Consider the following 25,863-nt stretch of genomic DNA (forward strand, 5'->3'; position numbering starts at 1 on the left):
GAAAATTAAAGCTCGCATCAGGGACTTAGTTTCCTGTTAAAACCCATACAAATTACGATAAAAGGTTCAAGGTTGTCACATCCCCCCACGAGGTTACAGTTTCGAATGATAAATTCTCGTTATACACACAACGTCGCGATACGCTCTGAAAATTTGCGGAATTCAGATTCTCGAACGATCGCGTGTGTCGCAGTCCGTGCGACGACATTATACATTAATAAGTATACAAATCGAAATAGTCTAACGACGAGAGTGCCAACGACGACGATAAAGAAAAATCGAAAGTGGAAATCAGTCGCTCTGACTCAACCGAGCCGATCCCCCTTATTATTTCGAACAAAGTATATAATATTATCTAGATGAAACAAAAGCCGCTCGGTATACTTACAGTGCTGCAAAACAAAGTAAGAAAGACAGAAAAGAAAGAAAGAAAAAAAAGACAGAGACGAATGAGTGTAACATCGGCGCAGGTATACCTACACGCAGTACGCGAGTTGCACGAGCAAGTCCAACTACTGGTGCTTCGCGGCGATATATAGCCGGCTCGCGCGCGCGTTTAGTGCAGATTATTATAGGCGACTACTATCCGACTAGCCTGTCATGAAGCTAGCTCGAGTCGCAGTTCGTGCTGCACTTTGCACAGTATTGCGAGCAGCCATACGATATAGGTATACATAATGTGACAGCAGAAACGATCGAGCTTCTGCGTTGTGTTGTATATCGCGCGGCTGAGACGCAGTAGCGGTCTGCGCCGCCGTCGACTCCGACTTATAGTTTCGTCTTCGTCTAGATGTAGCACGCTTGCAACCCTCCCCACTACCGCCGCTACTGCTGCTCCGACACACACATACACATTACACACACGTAAACATTGGCGCAGCAGCCCAGCAGCTAGCGGTCGAACCGAGAGTTTCTGCAGCTTGTTGTTGTTGTGTGTGTGTGTGCGTGTCATATAGCAACATCGCACGCACACACCTATGAGGATTGGCCGCCGCAGCGATTCTGCCCGCCGTGCGACTCTGCTGCGCGCGTTTCCAATTGCGAGACTCGCTTTCTGTGCAGCAGCAGCACCAGAGCAATGCAAGTGTGTGTGCTGTGTACGTGAGAGTCGAGTCGTCGTGGGGGCAAAGCATCGTCCGTGTGTTGCTGCCGTCGTCGTCGCGACTTTTAGTGAACAGCTGGCGAGCAGCGAAGTCGGGCGTGCGCGTTATACAGTGAGCGCATCGCCCACCAGAACACACAACACACAATAACACAACATATAATATAGAATTATATACATATAGTGTATATGTATACAAACTACGAACTCTCGTCTTCTTCTTCTTCTATATTGAACTCCTTTTTTTCAATTCTTCGCTTCGGTTATAGTGCGTGAGTGCGTGTGTATATTTACCTAGCTATATCTGTATATATGCACAATTAATAGATAGATATACGCGCGAGCAAGTGCGACAGTTGCCAAGACTTACGTGCGACGAAAAATCAAGAAAAACGAAGCGAGAGAGTGCGTCTCTTGCGCTCTTGTCGGTGAATTTCGTTGCTCTCTCGTGCGTGTTTCATCGTTGAACCGCGAGTTTTCGCGGAAGTCGACGACTACGACAAAGATATTCGCCCAAAGCGAGAGAAAGTGTGTGTAGTACATCGAAGGGGCCTGGAGCTTCCTTTTTATCGTGCTCACACACACACGTACAGCAGCATTTCGAGCTACAACGTCGTCAACCCCGTCGACACGCATCACATACACACACACACAGTCGCAGCTCCGAACTAGCAACAATCTCGCAATAATATAAAACATTTGCGAGTTGTCTTTTGTTCGTTGACGAGCTGTGCACACCGTTCTCTATCTGTCTTACGCTGTCTCGCTCTCTCTCGAGTGAGAGAGACAGTCATAACACGCTCGCAAACGTATATACCACCGAGCCCGGAGTACAGCCCTTTGTTCTCCTATATACGAGTCAGTCTGTACAGATACCTGCGCTCGGCAGTGGATATTTTCATGCGATAAAATAAAAAAATCACAAGAGGGCTTACTACCCAATGTACATAAGACAGTTACGCAGCTATCGTCGTCGGATCATTACGATACGAGCGTGATATCGTGGCTGAGAATGGATGACAATTACGTCGTTGGTGAGTGCACGGCCATTCGCGCAACCTTATAATATATACATATAACGCAATATAGCAGCAGCAGCAGCAGCAGCAGCATATATATATAGATGGTAGTGTGTATACACAGTACGTGCTGTTTCTTTGTTTTGGACCTACAGCTGATCGAGAGCGCCGAGGCTGCTGCGAGCGGACGCGTCGAAACCTGCGCGCCTCGTTACATTTTGCCTTATACCTATATATAATCAGCAGCATTACATATATAGAGATATACCTACGAGTGTACTTTGCACTGCAACGATTCTGCTCGCGCTATCTTTTTTGCACTCGTTCGCGCTCTTGTGACTGCATATACGTATATATATCTATTTCGCTACTCGTTCGCTCGTATTATATTTACCTTCGTGTACATGAAGAGTTTACGCTCGTGTCTGTGTGCAGTGTATATATGCGTGCGAGCGAGCTGTGGCGCGTCTATGTGTGTAGGTGGGAGAAGAAGTTTCATGCACAGACACGCACACACGAGCGCAGGAAAAGCTGCCTATGTATACATGCTGCTGCTGCGTATACAAGCACAACATGTACACAGACAGCCGCGCACTAGCTCGCTCGCACACAGGCTCAGCTGCTGCTGCTGCTGCCTGCTAGAGTCGGAGAGATATCGATTCGCTTTTCAAGTGCTCGACTCTCTTGCGCCTGCGAGCCTCTCTCTCGCTATATATGTATACATTATAACGCTGTGTATACCGTAAGATGCTTGTAGGTCTTATTTTCGAAGTTTCATTCCATCTTTTCTCTTTTTCAAAAAAAAAAAGACTATGCCAACGACACTGCACGATCTATTTTCATAACTACGCGTATCGTGTACTGCGGTTACGAACGATGTACTATGTAAATGGCATCTGCTTCGAATTCATTATGTCGAAGCAGCAGCAACCCCCACCGTCGGCTTGTTTACTTCGAAAAACTCCACGTTTTAAAGGGACAGACGACGACCAGGCTGGATGATGATCGTTCGTCGATCCCCTTCCTTTGTTTTGCTTGCTGCCGAGCTACTATATTACACACCTTCGTTATTGCAGAGCTCGCATATTACTTCGGAGTCTTCGTACATTACAGTCAATGGTTGGCTTCGGCGATTGTTTCCCTTTCGGAGATTCCAATTGCTGCAAATGTATTTCTATACACTTGAAGTGTTTTTATAATTGGATCGAACGTTATTCAATATTGACTTTTACTCGAGATCTCCGCGACTGTACAGTACATAGACTTTCTTTGAATGCTATTATAATGAAATTTAATACACTATTACGCTCTGGCTCATTTCATAAGTAAAGGTTCTGAAGAAACTCTGTGTACGTCGCGTGCATTTGATTTTTTTTATATGAAAATAAGATTGAGAATCTAGGAAAAAACATTTTTAACTGCTAAAATTGAAAATAATTGAACTGTAATTTTAAGAAATAAATTAAAATGAAATTTTCAAAAAGGTTGGTAACAACAATTTTTTTTCTGTTTTAGATGAAGCAATAAAACAAGCTTAACTTAGTCAAGAAAAGAGCACATTGCTTCTTTACTAAACCTCAACTTAAGGCTGTAATAAATACTGTATTAAAGGAAAGCATATTTTCCAGCTCTTATCACGGATTTGTGCAGATAATTTAGTGAATGATAGTATAACTAGTCAAAAGCGAGCAAATTTTTTTACTGAAAATTGTTGTTTGTAAGCAAGGTTCCTAAGAATTTCTCAAGTTGTTAATTAACTACAACCATTGTTCAAGCAAGCGTCTCATTGATCTCTCAGTATAACTGTTAAATAATAAGCTAATTTCAACGGCATAGTAATTTAACTTGTCACAGAATTCAGTATAAAAGAATATTATTCAGTTTTCAATTGATCTGAATGAAATTGATAAATATCAGCAAGTTGGCCAACGTTAGAGCATCAAAGGCTCTTTAGATTAAAATTGGTGAATCGAGCAGGTAACTGTTTTGGTCTTTCTGATGAGCACAGCAAAGTCAGGGGCCATCCTCGAACAGTTACAACAACCTGGGGATCGGCCCCGGTTGAGCTGACTAAAAGGCTTCAAACAATAGTCAGTTATTTGATGACCATCAAGCCAGAGCAGCTAGGAGTTTGCCTTGACCTGCTGCAGCTGCATCACCATCTTCTATCAAGAGCAGCAGTCAGAAGAGCATGAACATGTTGTACGTATTTCATGTTGAAACCGGCTGCACCTACACATTCGAGATCAAACATGCTCTGGATAGGTAAATTATTAATTTTTTATTTTACATAAACATTAAGATTTCTTTTCCTGGCACTCTACCCAAAATGACCTTATAAAACTTTGATTAATGAGTTATCTAATTAAGGCCCAGTGTGTTTAATAGTCAGTCGGTCTAGATAAAAAAGCTTTGCAACAATTTGGCACTCCATTTAATAAATCATTAAACTCGGTTATGGTTCGTGTGCATGCCCAATGAGGTCAAAAACAATCTTTCCTTAAATATGCCTCACCCTCTGATTGCCAACCAGCATAGGCTTCAATTAAATCTCGATTGTAGCAGTAACATGCACACTTGGAGAGAGAGAGAGAGAGAGAGAGAGAGAGAGAGAAAGAGAGAAGTTCATAAAGTAGAACACAACGTGATAGAGATAGAAGGAAAGCGCCAATGATAGTGGCATACATATATAATTAATGCTTGAATTATTGTAGAGTGAAAGAGGATGCGTTCGATCTTTCTCACTGATCCGAATAGATAAAGGCCACTTCTTGCATAGGGATATTGGTCGAACGATCCATCGAATCTCATTCTCCCTGACCGTTACGTTATTTACTCGAAGAAATTGAGAGAAAAAAGAGTTGCTCGCGCGCGATTCGCACTTTTCCATTGGATTAACCGGGCCGCGTACATCTCGCAAGGTGTAATAAACTCCGAAATAGAAGCTCGAAACCTCCGATCGGAGCATACGTGGTCGAAACGTTTGTTGCGCGCGCGCGTTACATCGTGGCGATGATTTATATAGAAAACAAGTCATTGTGCGCTCATCAGTATGTTGCGCAGATACATGTGTACACTAATACTCAATGGACGGCCCCGAGAGTCGGAAAAAGGGAACGAGAGCCTCCGTCTATTTTCTACTCGTGAAAATGCATCGGGCACGCGCGAGCGAGCGATGCAGCAACGCCATATCGAGTGGATGGAAGCGTATAATACTTATAATGTACGATCTTTGCGCATATGATATAGTTTACGTTAATAAGGTGTAGCCTGTGTTATGGTAGCGTATACAGAGTCCGTGTGTGTGTCTGTGTTTGCATGCGCGTACGATTAAAGAGTCGGTTCAAAGCCATAAATCGAATCACGTTGCATCGAACGTGTACACGTATGTGTGTATAGCGTGCACGCCGCGTTTGTATTAATAATATTAAATGTATGCGCGCACAATATATGTTGCCACCGCCTGTGTAATCGAACACACACCGCTATATACGTATACACATAATGCTCTAGATGATTTTTTTTCTCTCCTCGTTTTTTTTCATATCATAAACACGCTTCTGGACGGTTCGGTTTTTGATCTACATGGCAAGGTGACAATAATCATGCCATAGTATTACACATGATATATGTACCCCAATATAATTGCACATTGCGCGCACACGACCAACTTGTTATGTAAACAGACATCGGTAAGAGCGAGAGAGAGAGAGACGGAGATAAGCATGCGTATATATCGGCGAACGAGTCAAGTGTGTTGATATACGTAACGTATACATGCTAGTCCGATCGCCGACTTTGGTTTTGTTTTAGTTTTTTTTTTCATGCACTTTTTTTTACCAAACACCGTTTGAGAATTGATCGACGCGTGTATGTATAATTATAAGATAGTGTATCCACGACGCATGCACAATTCAAAGAGACCATGAAATATAAAAAAAGACCGATTCGCTGCCGTTGTACAGTTTGTTTCGTTCTGTTTTTGTTTTTATTGTCTTCCGGCATACGATTAATCGTGTGTCAAAAATCGTCAAACGTCTCGGGGCTTCTTGGCGAGTTGAGTCACTATCGCGTGAATTTTTTTTAACAAAGCAGCACGACGCAACGCGCGGCGCGTCTATATTTTGCAACTGTATGGGCTCGACGCGCTTTTCCGCGTACGAATGCACGCCGCGCATTTGAATATTCTATAGGTCTCTCTCTTTCTGTTGCGCCGCTTGCAGAAGCGATCGGACGTTTAATATAGGTAAAGAGATCAACGACATGTATACGCGTTGCATGTGTGCTGTGTCTGGCCGAGCAGTGGAGACTCGACTCATCGCGCGCGCCGATTGAATAAAAAGAAAATTAAACATGCGCCTCGTCCGTGTTGCAGCTGTGGGAGCAATTATTTCCATAGAGCAGTTGAGCTACTCCACTTGCGAAACTTTCGGGTGAGTGAGATAGGGAGAGAGAGAACCACCGATAATGTCGAAAGCTCGACTCGTCCGTATAATTATGATTTCAAAGATAGGCTTTATAAAAACACATCGAACGAATTCGTGTTTTAAGCTGAAAAACGAAGAAATTTATGAATAACTCTTTTCTTGTCGAGACGAGTCTTGCCACGTTCGATGCTTGAAAAAATATGATTATTCACTGTGTGACGGATAGCATCCAAGTAGCATACTATTTATAAAGACAACGAAAAAAAAAGATGGAACGTGACGCGTGGTCTCTAATTTCGCGCGGCCACGTGCTGCCGCTCAGTAATCTTAGACAAATGAATCCCGCGCAAAAAAGGAGAAAAAAAAGTGAAATGTCACGAGTGGGCACACACGATGTGTACTCATTTTCGAATCACGCGTGAAGCCTAGCTACCTCTAACACTGTTATATTTTGGTCTCGGGAAAATCTCGTAAATATATCTGCTGCGTACAGGGTCAAAGCTCTCACGAAAAAAAGACAAAAAGGCATAAGAGAAGAAGGAACTCATAAAACGTAGCGGAGCGTCGTCGCTCGTAGTACGGCACATCGAACTCGATCCCGCGCGCGAGGCAAGAGAACGAGAGAAAAAGCAGGCCTCTGCGAGCCCGATAGAGAGAGTATATATATATAAACGCGAGAGAGAGAGAGAGAGAGAGAGAGAGATAGGAGAAACACAGATATATGTATGCTGCAGCAGCGTTGAAAGGCAAGAGAGCTCGGCGTAAGAAGGAGAAAAAAGAGTGGCTGCTTGATTTTCTTTCGGCCTCTCCAGCGTAGTTACGGAGAGAAGAAAGATATAGAGTCACGCGTATGTGTGCCTGAGTACATGAACGCGTACACCAGAAGCTCTCCGCGCCGCGCACACGAGCCGAACCTTATTTAGGATGCTGAACTTTTCTCTTTCTCTCGTTCGTGGCACGTGCGTATCACGTACGTGCGTGTATTATTACAGTGCTGCCTTGCCCCCCCGCGCACCGCACCGGGACACAGCAGACACGCACGCGTGCAAAAGACTTGCGCTAGCCCCCCTCGAGTCATTGACCATCTTAAGCGAGCAAGCCGTAGGTGTATCGATTAATGATAATCGATAATCTATTCGTGCAGCTGGTGTACTGTATCGAATTTTCGCGTCTTTTCCTCTTGCGGCGCTCGATAATTATGAGCTTTGGTGCAACCGAACGAAAAAGGCTCGTTCGCCACTACCGCTGCTCATTGTTTTTGTGCTTTTATTATGTGTCATGATTATGCATGAAGCGCGACACATAAATTGCGGCCTTTTTTTCTCAATCATTGACGATTGTCGTTCGATTCTCCAGGCTATATATATATATGGGTCAAAATAATACTTTTTTACAAAACCGTGCGCACGTATGTCACCGATCTTGACGCGCTTTTGGTATGTTATAGTACATGGTAAAAAGGTCCCAAAAAAAAATTTTTAGACCCCCTCTCCCCTCCTACCCCCCACTTCCGGTATAAACGTCCATTTTCGATCTATATTTTTTCTGAGGACATGAAGCAAGTAAAAAATCTGAAAAAATTCATAAAAATACTTTTCCACAATCCAAACAACCTTGAATTTTTTCAGATTTTTTGAGTGCTTCAGGCCTTCAGATAAAATCATTGAAAATTTCAAAAATCGAGATACGGCGGTATGAGCCGATGTAGTACTCGGAAATTTTTTCAGTTATTTTTCGCATTAAAAAACATAACCTCAATTTTTTTCAGATTTTTTCAGATTACCTAACGCACCTTTTGAAGCCAAAAACCGATTTTTTTGACGAAAATAATTTTTTTAGGACAGTACGGAGCCTCGAAAAATCTGAAAAAAATTTTTTCTTGTTTTTTTCATCAAAATACGTAATCTCAAATTTTTTCAGATTTTTTAATTGAAGGCGATAGCTTCTAGGGCCGAAAAATGCTATTTTTAACAAAAAATGGTTCCTAGAACCCGATGGTTCCGGTGAAAAAATTTGAAAATATTTTTTTTGAATTCCTTGTCAAATTTTAATAAATTTTGACCGTTTCAAAAGTTCGATTGAAGCTTCCTAGCTCATTTTAGAGCAGGACAAAGATTAGTGCAAAATATCTGAAGACGTTTCTGAAGACATTAAGGAATGATAAAACTCGTTTGATGCTCTAAAATGAGCTAGGAAGCTTCAATCGAACTTTTGAAACGGTCAAAATTTATTAAAATTTGACAAGGAATTCAAAAAAAATATTTTCAAATTTTTTCACCGGAACCATCGGGTTCTAGGAACCATTTTTTGTTAAAAATAGCATTTTTCGGCCCTAGAAGCTATCGCCTTCAATTAAAAAATCTGAAAAAATTTGAGATTACGTATTTTGATGAAAAAAACAAGAAAAAATTTTTTTCAGATTTTTCGAGGCTCCGTACTGTCCTAAAAAAATTATTTTCGTCAAAAAAATCGGTTTTTGGCTTCAAAAGGTGCGTTAGGTAATCTGAAAAAATCTGAAAAAAATTGAGGTTATGTTTTTTAATGCGAAAAATAACTGAAAAAATTTCCGAGTACTACATCGGCTCATACCGCCGTATCTCGATTTTTGAAATTTTCAATGATTTTATCTGAAGGCCTGAAGCACTCAAAAAATCTGAAAAAATTCAAGGTTGTTTGGATTGTGGAAAAGTATTTTTATGAATTTTTTCAGATTTTTTACTTGCTTCATGTCCTCAGAAAAAATATAGATCGAAAATGGACGTTTATACCGGAAGTGGGGGGTAGGAGGGGGGAGGGGGTCTAAAAATTTTTTTTTGGGACCTTTTTACCATGTACTATAACATACCAAAAGCGCGTCAAGATCGGTGACATACGTGCGCACGGTTTTGTAAAAAAGTATTATTTTGACCCATATATATATATATATTATAATGAAAAAGGCGAAGAAGCAATCGTCGTGAATAAACAACGAACGATCGACGAAAAGCAAGTGCGCCGCGTCGACGTATACGTTTAATTAGACTCATAATAAATCGTATCGACGATGGACGGAGTTCGTGCTTCGATTGTCGCTGATTGTTTTACACCCCCCTTTGTAAATATTTGCGCTAATTTACGCACAAATAAAACGCATGTAATACAAGCGCGCACGCGAGAAACGATTAATCGATGCCGACGAACTTGAGATTATTCAAACGATGGAAATTGCTTCGAACGAGACCAAAACAAAAAAACAGAAGAATAAAAAAGCCGACTGCTACTCTATACAAGCGCACTAATAAATAGTTGCGTGCTTTTATGCACCGCGCGCATGACAAAAAAGTGCCAACGGAGACACATCGTCATGCGCGCACAATATCGTATATGTTCGCTCTATAGCCCGCCACAACCTTGACTATCCTCAATAAGGCGCGCGCGCACACGACGCATCGAGCTTGACGATTTTTCTTCGTAAAATTTCATAGAGCGGTTTCGATTAGAGTTTTTCGTCGCGAGCAAGGACTCCGATTGTTTTCTGATTTATATATATATGGCCTGCGCTCACCAGGTCGTGCGCGAAAAGTCATCGCTCGTACAGACAACTATACAACATACACACGAGTCAAGAGCTCTTATGTAAACATAATGTGTGTATCGCGATTCGTCGAGCGCGATAAAATCTCGCTGCTGCAGCACGAGAGAGGCTACATTTGTACGAGTGCGCGCGGATCGTTTTGGCTCGAGTTCTAATCTACTCTCGCACACAATCGCACACATGGCACACGAACTATCTATTGTAATCCGTATCAACGACCAATTGACACCTTATCAATTTTCCACTCTATAAACAAGCGGATCATCGGCATTTTCCGACTCGACTCCAATATAATATGACCGTGCGCACGTACTCGATTCGACATATCGGTGCCATGTTCTTTGTTTAGGATCGACACTGCACTCGTACGATACTTCAACTCGTGTATAATATTTTCTCGGTCTCCCGTGCGTTAGTGCAATAATGGTACATAATGGTCGATTCGGCAGATTATAAGCTTGTGCTTTGATACGTGCCGCGCGCGCGACACGGCGCAGTAATAAACCCGATGACGCGATCGATTTTTTCCTTTTGTCGTTCACATGACACAGCCAAACGCATAACGCGGCAAAAGACAATTAACTCCAAGTTCACATAGGCGGTGGCGATGTGTATCCGCGATAGAGAAAATGCAAATATGCCCCCTCGCGCTGGTTACATAACGAGGCGAGTCTACGTCTATGAGAGTTTGCAATCTAGTGCAACCCGCCGCGAATTCGCTAAAAGCAATTATCCTCTTTAATTTATAATATAACAATCGCGCGCAAAATCTCACGGCAGAATTATTCGACAAATGGACAATGCGAAACGAAATCGCTCTCAATACTGTTCTCGATTATTGCAGCGTGCTCGAGCTGAAGGAGGCTATCGAGCGAGAATGCGACATCCCGGTGTCGGATCAGGTGCTGCTGATGAGCGGCGGCGAGTGCCTCGACCCGTCGACTCGAGTCTGCACCTACTCGGCGGGCACCGACACCACCAATCCGATCTTCCTGTTCAGCAAGGGCATCATCGCGAAGGACACGCCTCCGGTGCCGAAGATCGACACTGGTTTCGGTGAGTAATATAACAACAACAACGAAATCGTGACGAATGGCTGCAGTGCTATATAAGTGCGGGGAATGTGCTCCCCGGGACGTTAATTAAATTTTCTCGCGAGGCTCGCTCACGACGACCAAGGCTATATTTTAATGCGCGGTAAGGTCGCCCGGTGATATATAATATGCCGAGCGCGTATATTTCCGCAAAGCAAATATTCCTCCGCATCTCTTGAGACTCTCGCGACGATGCGATGATAATAATGTCGATCCTAATGAGCAGCAGCAGCAGCAGCAGCTCGTTGTTCTGACGCAAACAAACGCGCCAATTCTTATTACGAAGCTGTTTGCGTTAACCATCCGTAGCACCGTAAAAATATATGGCATTGTGCCTGCACTGAAAAAATGTTCGAGCTGCTACCACTCGACGCCGCAGCGCAGAGCCTCGATACGCGGAAACGCTACTGCTCTCGGCCATCGAGGGAAATTCCCTCGATGATCGAGCAGCAGCGCATCGATGTAGAGTAGTAGCGCCCTCATAAAATCGAAGGACACTACATGTGAGACGTTTCGAGTATTATTTCATCGCGCGCGCCGAAACCAGTACTCACATGTTCTCTGCCGTTAAACCTTCATAACGTATACATTGTATCGTAGGCAGCATTTGTTCAGTGTTAAACAACAATTGTACATGTTGTTCCAATTTTCGCCGAGAACATCATCACCAAACATGCCGAGCTAAATATCTCGAAAAAATCAGTACGGCAAAACTGCTTTTTATGGTTTATTTTTGATTTTTTCTTATCAAAATTGAATATTTCGGAAAATCTGATACTACCATCGGAAAGCTGAGGAAATTTCCTATCGAATGGAGTAGTCAGTCACTTTTTTAAAATGAGTTTTGATACTTTTTCAGCCACTTAAAAATTGAGTGAATGGTCGTATTAAGCGAAAACATGACTTTTTGGGCCCTAAAACACAAGCCAGAATAGTATATTACTGCCCTAGGCCGCGAAAAACAGAAAAGTCCCAGAGTACGTGTAATTAGTGGCCGAGGCGAAGCCGAGGCTGATAAACACGTGCTCTGGGGCTTTCTTTTTTCGCGGCATAGGCCTGTATACTATTTTTCGTACACAGTGGCCCGAAAATCGCTCTTCCCGCTTTGCACAGCGGCAGGGAAGTAGTCACTTTCGGGCCGCTGGTATGAAAAAAAATTACCTATCTTTAAATTTCATGTTCGCGCATTTTTTTAGCTTCCTAGGACCTTCAAGAACAATATCTAATGTTCATAGTATGCGTCCAACGTAAAAAAATTGTTCCGTTTTTAGTCAAAAAATTCGAAACTAAATTCCGGAATTGCTCATATACACGTAAATATTACAATATACATGTATATTATACAGAAAGCAAACGTAGATGAGCACGGCGAGCAAGCGAGCGCGCATTGCGCGAGGAGACTGAACACGCGACAGCGCTTGCTTTTCATCGAGTGAAATTCCCTCGATGAGTCGAGTATGCGTTACTCGACGCGTCGAGCGCGCAGGCTCCTCACTACTTCGAGTAGTCTCTCTACGCATCTAGAGTTACTGCAGCTCTATAATCGTGGGTCTGTAGCTCGTGCGACCGCCGAGTTTTTGTGCCTCGACAGTTTGATGCAGTCAGCCCGATCATTTTTTCAGTGTGTATACGTACTGCGCGCATTCGAATGGGAAAACAAGAGAGACGCACAGCACGACGATAACAAAAAGAGAGAAAAAAAATATTTAAAAAAACTCTCGAGACGATTCGCGGCCTCGAACCGAGAGTGTACACACAAGACTGGAGCAATAACCGTTTATCTCGTTATCTGTGCAAGCTGAGCGAGCCATACAGCAGCAGCGAGAAACAGAGAGAGATGGTCGTGTGTTCGGGTCATTTTGTTTTTTGCGAACAAAAGTATGCTCGCATCTATCGTGCGAGCTATAACTGTGTGAACTGCGAACGATCCCTTGTCCTCATTTCGTGGAGATTTCATAAAGCGTAAGAAAATTAAGAGAACTGAATTCGGAGCATTGCAATGAACGCGATGTGAAATTTTGCAATTTGTGACGCTATTGAGGTACCATCGTTTGAACAAAATTTCTCCTTACATATAAAAAACAGAGTAAAAATTTTAAAGCTTGTTTAACGCGATTTCCGAGTCGAAAACTGCAAACATATAGTATTAATTACCTCGGTTGCTCTCGAACAACAATAATATATAGACGCGAACTTTCGATCTACTGCCTGTATAATAATTACGCCGCGCTCTAACTGTATAAGATAGCAGTGGCAGAAATATCATCTCGACGACGATAAATCGCGAGAAGAAAAAAAGCGAACCTAATATGCTCGCTCGCTCGCTCGCGCAATAAACAAAAAAGAAACGGTTCTCTCTCTCTGTCTTTTATTTCTCGTATTTGGTGGCCGCGTTGGCCGCGCTCCCTCCTCCCCAACCTCTCGTGAGCTACAAAGTTGACCTCGTATAATGCACATACATATATGAAATACACCTTCAACCGCAGCAGCAGCAGCAGCTCAAAACGCATTTATCACGCAGCGCAGCGATGCACGGACTAGTGCTGTATACGTGCATCACGATACGTACGATATAATAAAGTATCGCTGTCTTCGAGCGAGCGTGAACGGGGCCCGCGTGAACATGCTTATATGCATGCTGCATGTATATCGCTGTACTGCCGTGCTCGAATGCCGAGTCTGTGCAGCAGCAGCAGCAGTGCACCGGTTGTTCTCTCTTTTATAATCTCGCGCTGCTGCAGCAGCGGCAGACAGTGCGACGCCTCGGCACACACTCGCGTCTCCACACTGCTGCACGTCCCTCGCGCTCTATGTATGCGTGTGCTGCTGCACTTATATGTATATGTATATGTGCAACGTGCACAAGTCGCGCATATAACGCACGCATGTAACCGTGTATATAGTTAGCGCGTGTCGCGTCTTATCGTCGCGCTCTGTGTATATATAACGATCGTCATATATCTATATGTTTTGTATGTAACTTTCAGAACGTGGGTACAATGCTTGAGGCTTGTAGTCGATTGACCAACTCTATTTTTCGTGCAATTGTGCGAGCTTTTGATGGAAAGATTCGCAAACTACAATTGAAATGCTCTCTCGTTGCCATTCGAGAGTATTGAAAAATAAAAATTTACTCACGCGCGAGCTTGATGCGTTTTTTTATTAAGCTCTTGCATCGAGACTTTATAATCTCGTAAATCGACGCGACGACGAGGAAGCGAATCACGCCGAATCATTGGCTCTTCGTATACGCAACGCGTTGACGCGCGTACAGTTCTTCGCGATGAAATGTATACATTGGCCTTTGTTGCGCCGCTCCGACAAGCTGCATCTTTGGAATGATGTAATCGATTCGCAGACGCATTATAATATCGCATCTCGATGTACAATAACATTGACATTTGTTGCCCGAGATACGCAAATGCGCACGCACGGCGCACAGCTTCTCTTCTTCGAGATTTTGCATGATGAATATTCGCGTCAATTATTATTATTGTCATTATTATAATTATGATCGTTCAGCAGCGACAGACGAGGTTTTGCGTATCGAGCTTGCTACGATAGAGATCAACCGAGAATTGTGTATGTATACGCCGTGCGCGTAAAATTTAATTTAATTGGTGTGTCGCTCTGTCTTTGTTCCACTCTCGCTCGCTCGCTCGCTAATACGATGGAAAATTCATTATTACGACGAAGCGCGTACATAAATGTTATTATTTCGCCGGGGCTCGACTTTCCCTCGCCTTCCATATATCGTACATTATATACATTATTATCATGTACAACGGCGGTCGTTCCGCGTGTGGCCAGCATTAAAATTCAGCGTGGCGAGTTGCACGCGCAAACATACATATACGCGGCGGTCTTACATGTATTTACCTAGCATCCGACTTGCACCGTGTGTTCGTGTCTGTGTATGTGTGTGTGTGCATAGAAAATCCCGCCGCCTTATCTGTATGGAGGTAGACTGAATTTTCGCGATACGCGCAACGAAAAATAGGGAAGATAAATATCTCGCACTGCAGCATATGCGTATCCTCTGTGTATGTATTAGAAGGAATCAAGAGGTGTAATCTGCGAGACGAGCCGAGTGCATTTTATACATTATAAATTGAACATTCGTCTTTGTACGTGCGTTTACGCATTATTATTACGTTCCGTTCCACAGCTGTAATGAACTTACCTTATAGTCCGCTAGGAAATGGGTATAAATCATGAATTACTGAAAATATAATCGTAAAAATAATGACAATTAAAATCGAGCAGACCTAAATAATATCGTTTGTTTTTTTACGAGATGACCGCTTGCATTATATATGAATTACAGACCGAGCGGCGTTCCGGTTACTGATTTCGACAAAAGCGCAGAAAAAATTCGTCAGTGATATACCATTTACATTGTTCGACGCGCGAGCTGCGCGCGAAGCTTTAAATACGCGCTTATGTACCGTAATCGCGAGAAATGTCAAAAGAAATGTAATTAAAGCGCTCTTTATAATCGGAGCACTCGTGTTTTCAGAGAACAGATTCGTTGCCTCTCTCGACAGTCGGGACTGTTGCGAGTGAGAGAGAGAAAAAGAGCTCTGCGCAAAGGTTCATTCATCTCGCGACGAGTCGTAAATAATAATAAAAAAAACACTATGATCGTACTTATAATTGTTATAAAAACGTAACAGGCGATTATTTTTATTATGCTCGCGCGTGCATGCTTGCATGGCAGCGTCGTGTTATCGAGACAGAGAGAGAGAAAGAAAGAAAGGGAGAAAGAGAGAAAACGATTCGAATTGTAAACAATCGCGGTAATATATTTAAAAACACGTTTAAAGGTTTTGAATTATCGCTACGCACGATATTACAGAGAAAAACAATGTTTTCTATATCTCTCTCCCTCGCCCGCCGTCGTATGATCATTTTTCACTCCGTCGTTACTACTCCCTCTCTCCTTTTGTAAGTATAATATTATTTATCGAGAACCGTTGCTGCTGTTCACGTTCGCGCAATTGTCTGCGAAGTTTATGTTACGCGTGCATTACGTATACACATACTCGCGGGCTCGGTGATTCTCTAATTGCAATTTATCGAAAGAGAGGCCGATTGTCGTCGCATATGCTACAGATACAGCGGTGCGCATAACGCAACACATCTTAATTGGAACGAAAAAGATGAAAGAGAAGAAGAAAAAAATGCTCTAAATCGCGAACGAAGACGTCAATGCACATTACGTGCATCGCGAGTACGCGCTGTGCATATGCGCACGTTCCGCGAGATACGGAGGGCCTATATAGTGAACCACACGTATTATATTTATTTATAAAGTTTATATATTCACGCACGATGGCTCGAGCGAGCTATACGAGCTCATTTCTCAAGATCACTCGCTCGTTCGAAAATTCGATTTATATGCTTGGCGCGTTATATTATATATGTATTGCGCTCTCTATCTGTCGTGCATGCCAAGGTGTGCAATTGATAACGGCCGCGAAAACATACATAGCGATTATACACTTGCCAGACGCATGTATTATAATGAAGCTGCACTGCCGCGTGCACCTATATAACTATATTCGCGCTATGCCGTGTATTGTATAGATTAAGCGTGTGTCTGTGTGTGTATGTATATGCGCGCACAGCTGCACAGCGGGATTTGTTTACCAACACAATGAGTCTTCTGTAATCAGGATATACAAAGTCTGAGAGAGGCCATTGTACTCGCTTTTTCTGCTCGCTGCTCCTTCGCCGTATACTATATAAGCAACGTCGCTTTTCTATCTATCTTTCTTCCCATTTTCTTCTTTATTCTCGTCTCGCGACGAAATGGTACCTCGCAACACGCCTCTCTACGTTGGGTACGTAATTTCGCTTTGGATGCCGAACGAAGCCTCGCGAATGCGCTTGCATCGAGCACGATTGACGCAAGATTTTTCCGACCGCTCGCTCTCATCGCGATCGAGCGCGGCCTTGAATCGTCGAATAGCTCTTGTGCCAAGGTGTATACCACACGAAACATACGTAACGCATTTAATACATACAATTTGTATATAGACGATATAGGCGATACGACTTGGCGTGCCGATTTCCGAACTCGCGCACCACCTGGCTGTACATCTTAATTCTAACCAGATAACCATTATCAGGAAAATTAAAATGATTTTGCTGACGATCTTTTACTTTTTTTCTGCTCGCATACAGATACGGACCTGCAGAACCAGCTGGACGAGCTGGTGGACGCGCCGCCGACCTTCAGCACCCTCGTGTCGCGCGCCCAACTGTCCCAGCAGTACCTGAGCCTGGCCAAGGACCAGGAACGCATCTGCGCGCGCCTCGTGCACGAGCAGCACCAACAGCAGCAGGGATGGTTTGCTTGCATCGCCAATCTCGAGGACATCTACGACAGCTTCCAGGGACGCATCAAGGACTTCGAGCACAACTTCACCGGGTACCTGGAGGCGCGTAGCCGCCATTTGAACCTCGTCGGCTGCTTCACCGAGGATATTCCCATTCTCAGGAAGATACCGATTTTGCCGGCACTGAAGGGCTACGCCTTGGGTGACTTCGGCATTAGTCCTGACGATGAGCCGCGTCAACTGCAGATCGAGAACGGCAATCAACAACAACAACAACAGCAGCAGCAGCAGGAGCAACAGCAAGAAGATGGAAATATGATCGTTGGTACTAACGAAAGGTCGATCACTCTCTGTGAGTGGATTTCGACAAAGGACACTCGGACCACCTTGGAGGAAGCGTGTGAATCATACTCCCGGGGGATCGAACTATATGACGAAAACACGCTGGAACAGTTGAAGATCGATGTGAGTTTTGTTGTTTGCAAGCAAAAATACAGAGTTCACACAAAAAGAGAATGTCTTCATGCCCATCGTAATGTAAGAATGGTAACCAGGACGACAATCGTGCCTGATAAATTTTTTTTTCAATATTTTTTAATTCAATATTTTTTTTCAACATTTTTACGACCAATGTTGTTTCTACCATTCATGATTGATACGAGGAAAATGTTCATTTTCAACCTTCATCAAATCAGTATATAACTTGCCAGAGTGAAATAGATCGAAATTTAAATGAATAATTACACGAGCTCGACTGTTAAAAACCATTTTATTTTTTATTATTTTTCATACTCACTGCATGAATATAATTAACACTAATTTTTAATTGTAGTTTAGATCATTTTTATGTTCAAAATCATAAAGAAAAGCATGCTACGTTAATGTGTTCAAATAATCCTGTGCATGATCTTTGTTTGTTATAAAATTATATCTTGATTAATTATAGAAACAATAATTGTTTGGTGAACTTTAGCATATTCTTATTGAATAAACAGTAAAAAATCATAAATACAATACTACTATTCGGTTACCAATGTAAAAATATCACTGGTCCCGATTGGCATGGTTGGAAATGGTTTTGTTTATAAAAATTTTGCTCACAGATCAACAACTTGCTGCTGCCGGCTGCGAAATCGGAGATGAAGGAGATCAAGGGTCTGGGCGAGCGTCTGTACCAGCTAGAAGCGCTGATGGTGCAAGTGAGAAAGCTGGTCGCCGAGCAGAACGATCTCGCGCAGAGCTTTCAAGCGAACATGAAACGCGTGTCGAATCTCAACGACGACAGCGTCCTGCCCGATCTTAGCGAGTCCCATATCAAGCAGCTTCTCGTCATGCAAAAAAATCACAATCAACTTAGGGACATTCGTCGGAGGTGTACCAAGGTAGGTGTACGCGCATTAATAAGATCGAGTTACGAGTAAGTGATGCGATAAAAAAGAGATCACGATAGAAATTGACAATTCAACTTATCGTTTTTACCCTGTCGCAGGCAAAAGAGGAATTGTCAGCGAGTTTGCATCGTCGACTCAAGTGGGTGGTGGATCTCGAATGCAAGTTGTCTGCGGTAGACGCCAACCTCCTCATGAATGGGGAGCAAACCAAACGAATGCGCCGCCAGCTCGACATACTCTACCAGATCCACACGTCTCCGGAGATGTATCTCATGGCCGTATGCGAGGTCGTGCGTCGGCGCACCTTCTCCCAGGCCTTCCTGCTATGGGCCAGGCAGCTGTCCGATCAACTGCGTAGCGTCCACAACGAGGAGGTCGAGCGACGCAACACATTCATGGTCAGATTCGGGACCCACTTTCTCACTCCGCTATTTCCCGGTCTTGAGGACATTCCCCCTCCGTTCGCCACCGTGGCACCACCGAGCTTCGACACCAACTTGCCCAAATTGACGGCAGAGGACATAGAGCTTCTCAAGAGGCTGGTGCCCGATCTGGCCGACAGTGTAGCGACGCCTGACCTTAACAGTATCACACAGTTTTTCCTGTCGAAAAGCCTCAGCGACAGCAACAGCGATGTTAACAAGGAAAGTAACTCGATGCCTGTAGATCTTCCACCCAAAGACCAGGAAACTATAAAGCCTACATTAGTTAGTGACAGGTACGTGAATCTCAAAAAAAATTGATTGCAATTTATTCCTGCATATATATATCAACTGCATAATATAATTTCGCTTGTAGAGGAGAATTCGGATCAGAGACGGACACAGATGAGTTCGAGAAAATCGGCCAAGCTGCTCTGGATTCGAAACTCACATCGTACGAGGGTAGCGCTAAACAACATCCTACGCAGCAACAATTTTATATCAATCATTTGGAGGTTGGTGGCACACTATCAACATCTTCTACATCAACTAACGTATCACCATTGAATCGTTCGACCTCTTCATCGAGCGAACTCCTTCATTTTCCCTCCTTGTCCGATAAACAACCCCTGAGTCCCTTAACTGAATGCGCCGAAGCAGTATCACCCTCGCCGCACACCGTTAATCCATCGGTCGCGGCCGTGGTGACGTGCAGCGATGGCCAACAGCAGAAAAAGCCGAGGAGACAGTCCGGCAGCGACGGTAGCAGTCCGCTGGTCGGTAATGCTCCCGCCCTTGGGAGCGCCAATGACTTTCTGGCCACGGACTTTTACATGGATGAGTCGCTGCCGAGCAGCCTGAGCGAGCACCCGACTGACAGTCAGCACCAGGCAATTGTATCCATGCTCCAGGTATACCATTAACTCACGGTCAACATTGCGATGCGGTGTGCAACTTTTGATTATGCGAAGAATTCACAAGCGGGAAAGAAGGCTTTTTCCTGCGATTGTATTCTTCGCGTGTAAAGAAAGTTTCACTCGAGTGCTTACCTGACACCATTAAATTACATGGTTGAGAACTTGTTCGATTTCCATTTGAATTATCTGATCTTGTTTCTTCATTATGATTCACCTTCAAGTTCTTGATCATTGCACATTTTTATATTATAAATTTTAGCCATTTCATACTTTACTCGCATATAGCTAGGTATTTTACGTAAAACACAATTCTTACCATTCCACTGAGAGTTTCTAGTTATTGCATTTCATAGAAATCATGATTACATGATATATACTCTCAAGTATTAGTTAGTTTTCATTGTCATTATTTACCGTTGTATGAAATCGGTTTTTTATTTATTTTTCATTTTTCAGGACAGCTGACGTCGCAATTTGTATCCCTTTTCCCTATTCCCGACGAAAATACCTTGTACTTCAATACTTTAATTTTTATTTCAGGCAAAAAAACTCCCACCTCTTCCTCATCTAACAACTTTAATTTATTTTTATTTTAACGATAGATATCCTTATTACTTGCATTGACGCAATAAGTCTATAATAAGATTAATTGAATATAATATTCAAAGATATTATTTGTAAATTATGCTTATTGAAAAACTCGATAACAGTCATTATTAATGCGTAGGTTAAAGTGCTATAAATAAAGAAATTTCTATCAATTTTTATAATAACTATACAATTATAGAATTATCTACTTCGCATGATTAACTATAGATATTGCAGTCAATACCAATGAATAATTTGTAATGAGATATCGATTAAGTGCAAGGATAGCGTAGTGCTTATAATTAATATTTATATTTGATAAAGTAATTATTTCAACTTACAGGAATGCGTGGCCAAAAGTCGGGAAGAGAACGAACGTCTCAGAAATCTCGTGCGAAACATGAAATCCGTCACAAGCGATTCTCTGCTCAATCTCCGTGGTGAATTAAATATTTTGCGCGAGCACACCATAAGCGAGCGCACAGCTGCAAGCGAAATCGTAGACAAGGTTGGCCAGATGGTTAACGTTCACATGGAGTCACTGAGGCAACGGGAACAGGAGATGACTGTCGATCACGAGCTGGAAATGGCAGATTTGAAAAAGTTACTGTTGCAAAAAGACGAGGAATTGCAAGGAATGAAACGAGCATTGATGGAAAAGGAACAAGAAGTGCAAGAACAGGAAAGATTGGCGAGGACCATCATGAGAAAATATGAGGCTGAACTACAGCAAGTTAACGAATTTAGAAATGTTTACGGGTAAGTTATTTATTTCTAATCATTATTTCAAGTAATGAGTTAAGAAGTAACGAAATATCGTCCTGATTGCAGGCAAATGAAAGAAAGACTTGAACACGCGCAAGCGGAAAAGGAAAATTCCTTGAAAGAGTTAAGCGAAGAGGCCCTTCTGAAGACCAACCGTCTTGAAAGCGATTTAGAACAGTGTCAAAAAAGAATACGCGAGTTGGAGGCCAAAGCTGTAACTTCTGAGATGGAACACCAAAAGGCGTTCAAAGACGAGCTTGAAAAAATACAATTAAACTACAAAGCTCAACTGGATACCATAAGAAGCCGATTTAAATTAATGACAGCTTCAGCCATGGAACGAAGTCCCAGCGATTCTAGTTTAGAAAAGATTGAGGTAAAAATTTCGTCATACTATTTCGCTGCGGGAGGCTGTACAATTTCATAATTTTATTCTTTATTGTGTTACAGAGAGTCGATGTGATCGAGCTTGTCAACCACGAGACAATACTTGCACAAACCAAGAAGGATTTCGAACTCGAAAAGGAAGAGGCAATAAAGAAGGCCGTCCGAGAAGAACGAACAACTTTGACTCGCGATTTGCGTATGGCTAACGAAATCATAAGTCAACATGAACGAGATCTTTTAATTTATCGACAGCGTGAAAGTGCTTTACTTGAAGAATGCAAACATCACAAGGACGCTTTGCAGCAACGACTTGACCAAGCTGAAAATGTGATCAGAAGTTTAGAAAGCGATAAAGCCAATCTCAAAGTCACCTGCACAACCAATCGTGACGAAATTGAGCAAAAAAATAATCTCGTCGAGCAGCTAAAGGTTAGTCTGATTGAAAAACTATTTTAAATAAAATACTTATTGTTATAATAATCATTGAAAATGTTTACAGGCGAAGCAAGAAGAGCTTAAGAGAGAACTGGACGAGGAGAGACTGAAAATGAGCCAAGGCAACGATGATCTCGTTACATCCAAAAGCAGCTCGGATAAGAGCGACATTCAAGTTTCTGAGTCAAAGAAAGTCCGTCTTGAAGAAGATCTGAATTCGCTGTCGGTTCGTGAGAGCGATAACAGACATCGTAGCCACTCGTCTCGGTATCGAAATGCCAAGGAGCGTACAAAACGAAATGCTTACACATCGGACTCCATGATGGGGTCTGCAGCTACTGCAATCGGCGATAATCGAGACATGAATACCTCCGTATGTGTAGTTTCTGACTTATCGTTAACGGGTGTGCGGGCCGATTCAGCTACTAGTATGGATCGTCGTCGTAGCGACGGCAGCGGCATGTCCTCTTCGATGCGCGACAAATTCGTCAAAAGCACCAACAGTTTCAACCAACAGACCAAAATTACTTGCAGCAGCTGTAATCCAGGCGACACAGTACTTGTAATATGGAATCAAGAGCATAGAAATTATACAGTGTTTCAAGAATCATCGACTATATATTTTCTAAACTCCGACTGTATGCCCGCTTTGGATCTCAAAATATCGAGCGACGGAACACCAGAAAAGTTGCATACTCTTGCTGAAGTTATCGATAAAGAGTACTGCTCGGCCAGAAAAGTATGTTTTTCTTCAATTATCTTAATTAATTATGAGCTTTAAATTCTAATATCGATTATAACTAATAACATTGATAATCTTTTCAGACGGAAAATCGCTACAAAGTACCAAAAGGGACGAAATTTTATCGCGTGCGAGTGGCGGCTCACAAAAAGTCAAACGCCGCAGTTACGCCTGGGAAGAGTCAATAGAAGTTGAGAAAGGCCCTTGGAGAACGATATGACATGTTCTTTATTTTTAAATTAAAGTTATGGATCGAAATGATTTTCGAGCTATGGTTGAATCTCGCTAAAAAATGAATGGAAGCATGTGGCTTTAGTGCGTGAAATGAGTGAAAAAGTGAGTGCAATGTGAGATTTGATATTGATTTAAATCTACGATAGTTGTATCAATGTGATAATAGGTAAAAATCGAAAAAAAATACTAGAAGATAATGGATCGACGATTTAAGTATTTATAAATGTCAAAAGCTAAGAGGGCCATTTCAAAAGTCTAATTTGAATTTTTTATAATTGTTAATTTCGTACGAATTCTATGATGATTCTTAAAAAGAGGAGCAATTTTTTTTTTTTTTTTTTTAAAACAAACATCGATTTTTCTTAAGTCGAAAAAATCCAATAAGTTATATTACTTAATATTAAGTAAAAAGATACCTGAAAATTTATATTTAAAGTATTTACATTCGATTTCCGATTGATTTTTCCATAATTAATTACTTGTACATTTAATTTGATATAATATGAACTTTTTATGAAAAAGATAAACTTTAAGTTTCATCGCTAAACTAATCACAATCTGTTTATGATTTGTTATTTGGTGACATACCATTAACTTATAGTAGTCGCAAATGACTACTTTCAATCATAAATTCATCATCCGGACATTTCATCAATCGTGCAATGAATTGCGTATTATATACGATAAGTTACTAAATTGCTATAAACCTTACGACAATTAGTTATTAACTTAAGATTGTTTTTCTTCATTAAGCGTATAAAAAATATTGGATATTTATTAATGAAATATATAAAGCGTGAATTTATAGCAAAAATAATTTAAAAAAAACCATAGGGCACCGACCGTTCTTACCGATGCACGTATATAATAATTATATACATTATATATAAAAATATAACATATAGTGACACTTTGCATAGAGTGTAACGTAAAAATAGCTGTGATCAATGCGACGTGTTGCCACTCGACGGAAAACTTGCGAGCACAGCATAATCGAACTTTTTTACTTTTTTTATATATGTATTATCTAATAATATGTATTACGTATCTATTGCGTTTTTACAATGTACAGAGTGAAATGAATTATTAATTTTAATTTCATGAATTTGAAGGTTTCGAACTGAGATTTTCCGGGGAGTGGCCTTCACCTCTATTATAAATAAATATTTCTGTCAACGTTTTCACGTCGTATATAGTAGTGAATTAGCATATAACAATTCTCATGTGAATTAAAAACATGAAAGTAGGAAATGTAACAGTAATGATGTTAAACAATGCTACATGTATTTGCCTCTGTTTTTCATCCCCTCGATCGAAACTAAGCAGAAGAGCTTCGTTTTATTTTTAAGTTGAACAATTCAGAATGATAGAAAAACTTGGCTGAAAATTTGAAATGGAATAAAGAATCAATTTCTTAAAATGATTCTTACAACAGTACACTTTTGGCGTTTATTAATAATAAACACGATTGTGATCTATCTCTTTGTCGTCCATAACATTTTAATATTTATACAGAAATGTATCATGACCAATCTTAAAGTCAATCCTTTTCAAGAAACCCTGAATTTTTACTTTAGTAGACTATTGTATGAGCCTTGCACATGCTCAAAATAAAACTTCCCATTGTTCGTCGTGTTTTAAAGAATGAAAAAATAGAAAATGGAAAAAAATGAAATAGATAATGGCGAGTGATTTCAAAAAATTCTTGTAATCTCACGTGCACATTTCTCAAAAAGTTAATTATTAACTTTATATAATACAATGGGATAAAGCTCAAACATCAAAGTTACGTGCCTGCTGTAAATTTTATCAATAATTAAGTGTATTATGTACCTTTTTCAGCTGATGTGATGATCGAATGTTACTACTATACTTTCATTGTTTGTATACAAGTAAAAGATTTAGATTGTGTGAAAACCTGAATGAATTGAAACATGATGGACTCCATTGAAAGAGTTTGAATGAACTTATTGGCGCAGTTGAATGCGCCGTGACGAAGCTTAATAATAAAAATCGTTACAATTAAAGTAGAAAATCTACAAAAAATCACCCCTTTAATCAAAGAGCGTGTAAAGGAAACTAATTATTTCTGATTAAGATAGATTCACGATCGAAGAAAATGTTGAAAACTCGGCACTTGAAGAACGTGCGAAAGGATAAGGATTATGTATAAAGAATTCTCGATTTATTTTATGAGAAGTGATTAATACTTTTTTTATTATGATACAATCCACGCATGTCACTTTTGAATGCGAATCTGTAATAAATTGAAAATTGTATAGACATGCAGAATAGCATTATCATCGTTATAAATGAATAAAATGCAAAAAAAATGATGCAAAATTAATTGATAATAAAAAAACAAGTGTCTTTTACATGAGAATGACTTGGTATTATTATTATTACTTAAACGAATAATATC

General features: G+C 41.4%; 1 protein-coding gene across 2 annotated transcripts; it reads left to right on the top strand.

The window, feature by feature from the left end:
- The first annotated feature begins 1,380 nt into the window (after window positions 1-1,380).
- Window positions 1,381-25,824, top strand: LOC106660204 (RB1-inducible coiled-coil protein 1). 2 transcript variants are annotated; one of them, XM_014383106.2, is made up of 12 exons: window positions 1,381-2,136; window positions 3,637-4,386; window positions 10,967-11,178; window positions 17,406-18,025; window positions 18,664-18,942; window positions 19,050-19,669; window positions 19,750-19,888; window positions 21,222-21,637; window positions 21,710-22,019; window positions 22,094-22,459; window positions 22,530-23,204; window positions 23,291-25,824. In XM_014383106.2, exons 2-12 carry the CDS (start codon window positions 4,313-4,315, stop codon window positions 23,393-23,395), a joined length of 3,816 nt encoding a protein of 1,271 aa, XP_014238592.1. In that variant the 5' UTR covers window positions 1,381-2,136; window positions 3,637-4,312; the 3' UTR covers window positions 23,396-25,824. The 2 variants fall into 2 exon arrangements, with proteins under 2 accessions (XP_014238592.1, XP_014238594.1); XM_014383108.2 differs by lacking the exon at window positions 10,967-11,178.
- Window positions 25,825-25,863: the final 39 nt, after the last annotated feature.

The sequence above is a fragment of the Trichogramma pretiosum genome, unplaced genomic scaffold (genome assembly GCF_000599845.2).
Source record: "Trichogramma pretiosum strain Unisexual culture from Peru unplaced genomic scaffold, Tpre_2.0 scaffold29, whole genome shotgun sequence".
Taxonomy (NCBI): domain Eukaryota; kingdom Metazoa; phylum Arthropoda; class Insecta; order Hymenoptera; family Trichogrammatidae; genus Trichogramma; species Trichogramma pretiosum.

Excerpts from the sequence above, each read along its gene's own strand:
- LOC106660204 (XM_014383106.2), top strand. The coding sequence starts at position 4,313 with ATGAACATGTTGTACGTATTTCATGTTGAAACCGGCTGCACCTACACA. Across the intron at positions 18,026-18,663 it reads TGGAACAGTTGAAGATCGAT|ATCAACAACTTGCTGCTGCC; the intron begins GTGAGTTTTGTT and ends TTTTGCTCACAG. Across the intron at positions 19,670-19,749 it reads CCTACATTAGTTAGTGACAG|AGGAGAATTCGGATCAGAGA; the intron begins GTACGTGAATCT and ends TTTCGCTTGTAG.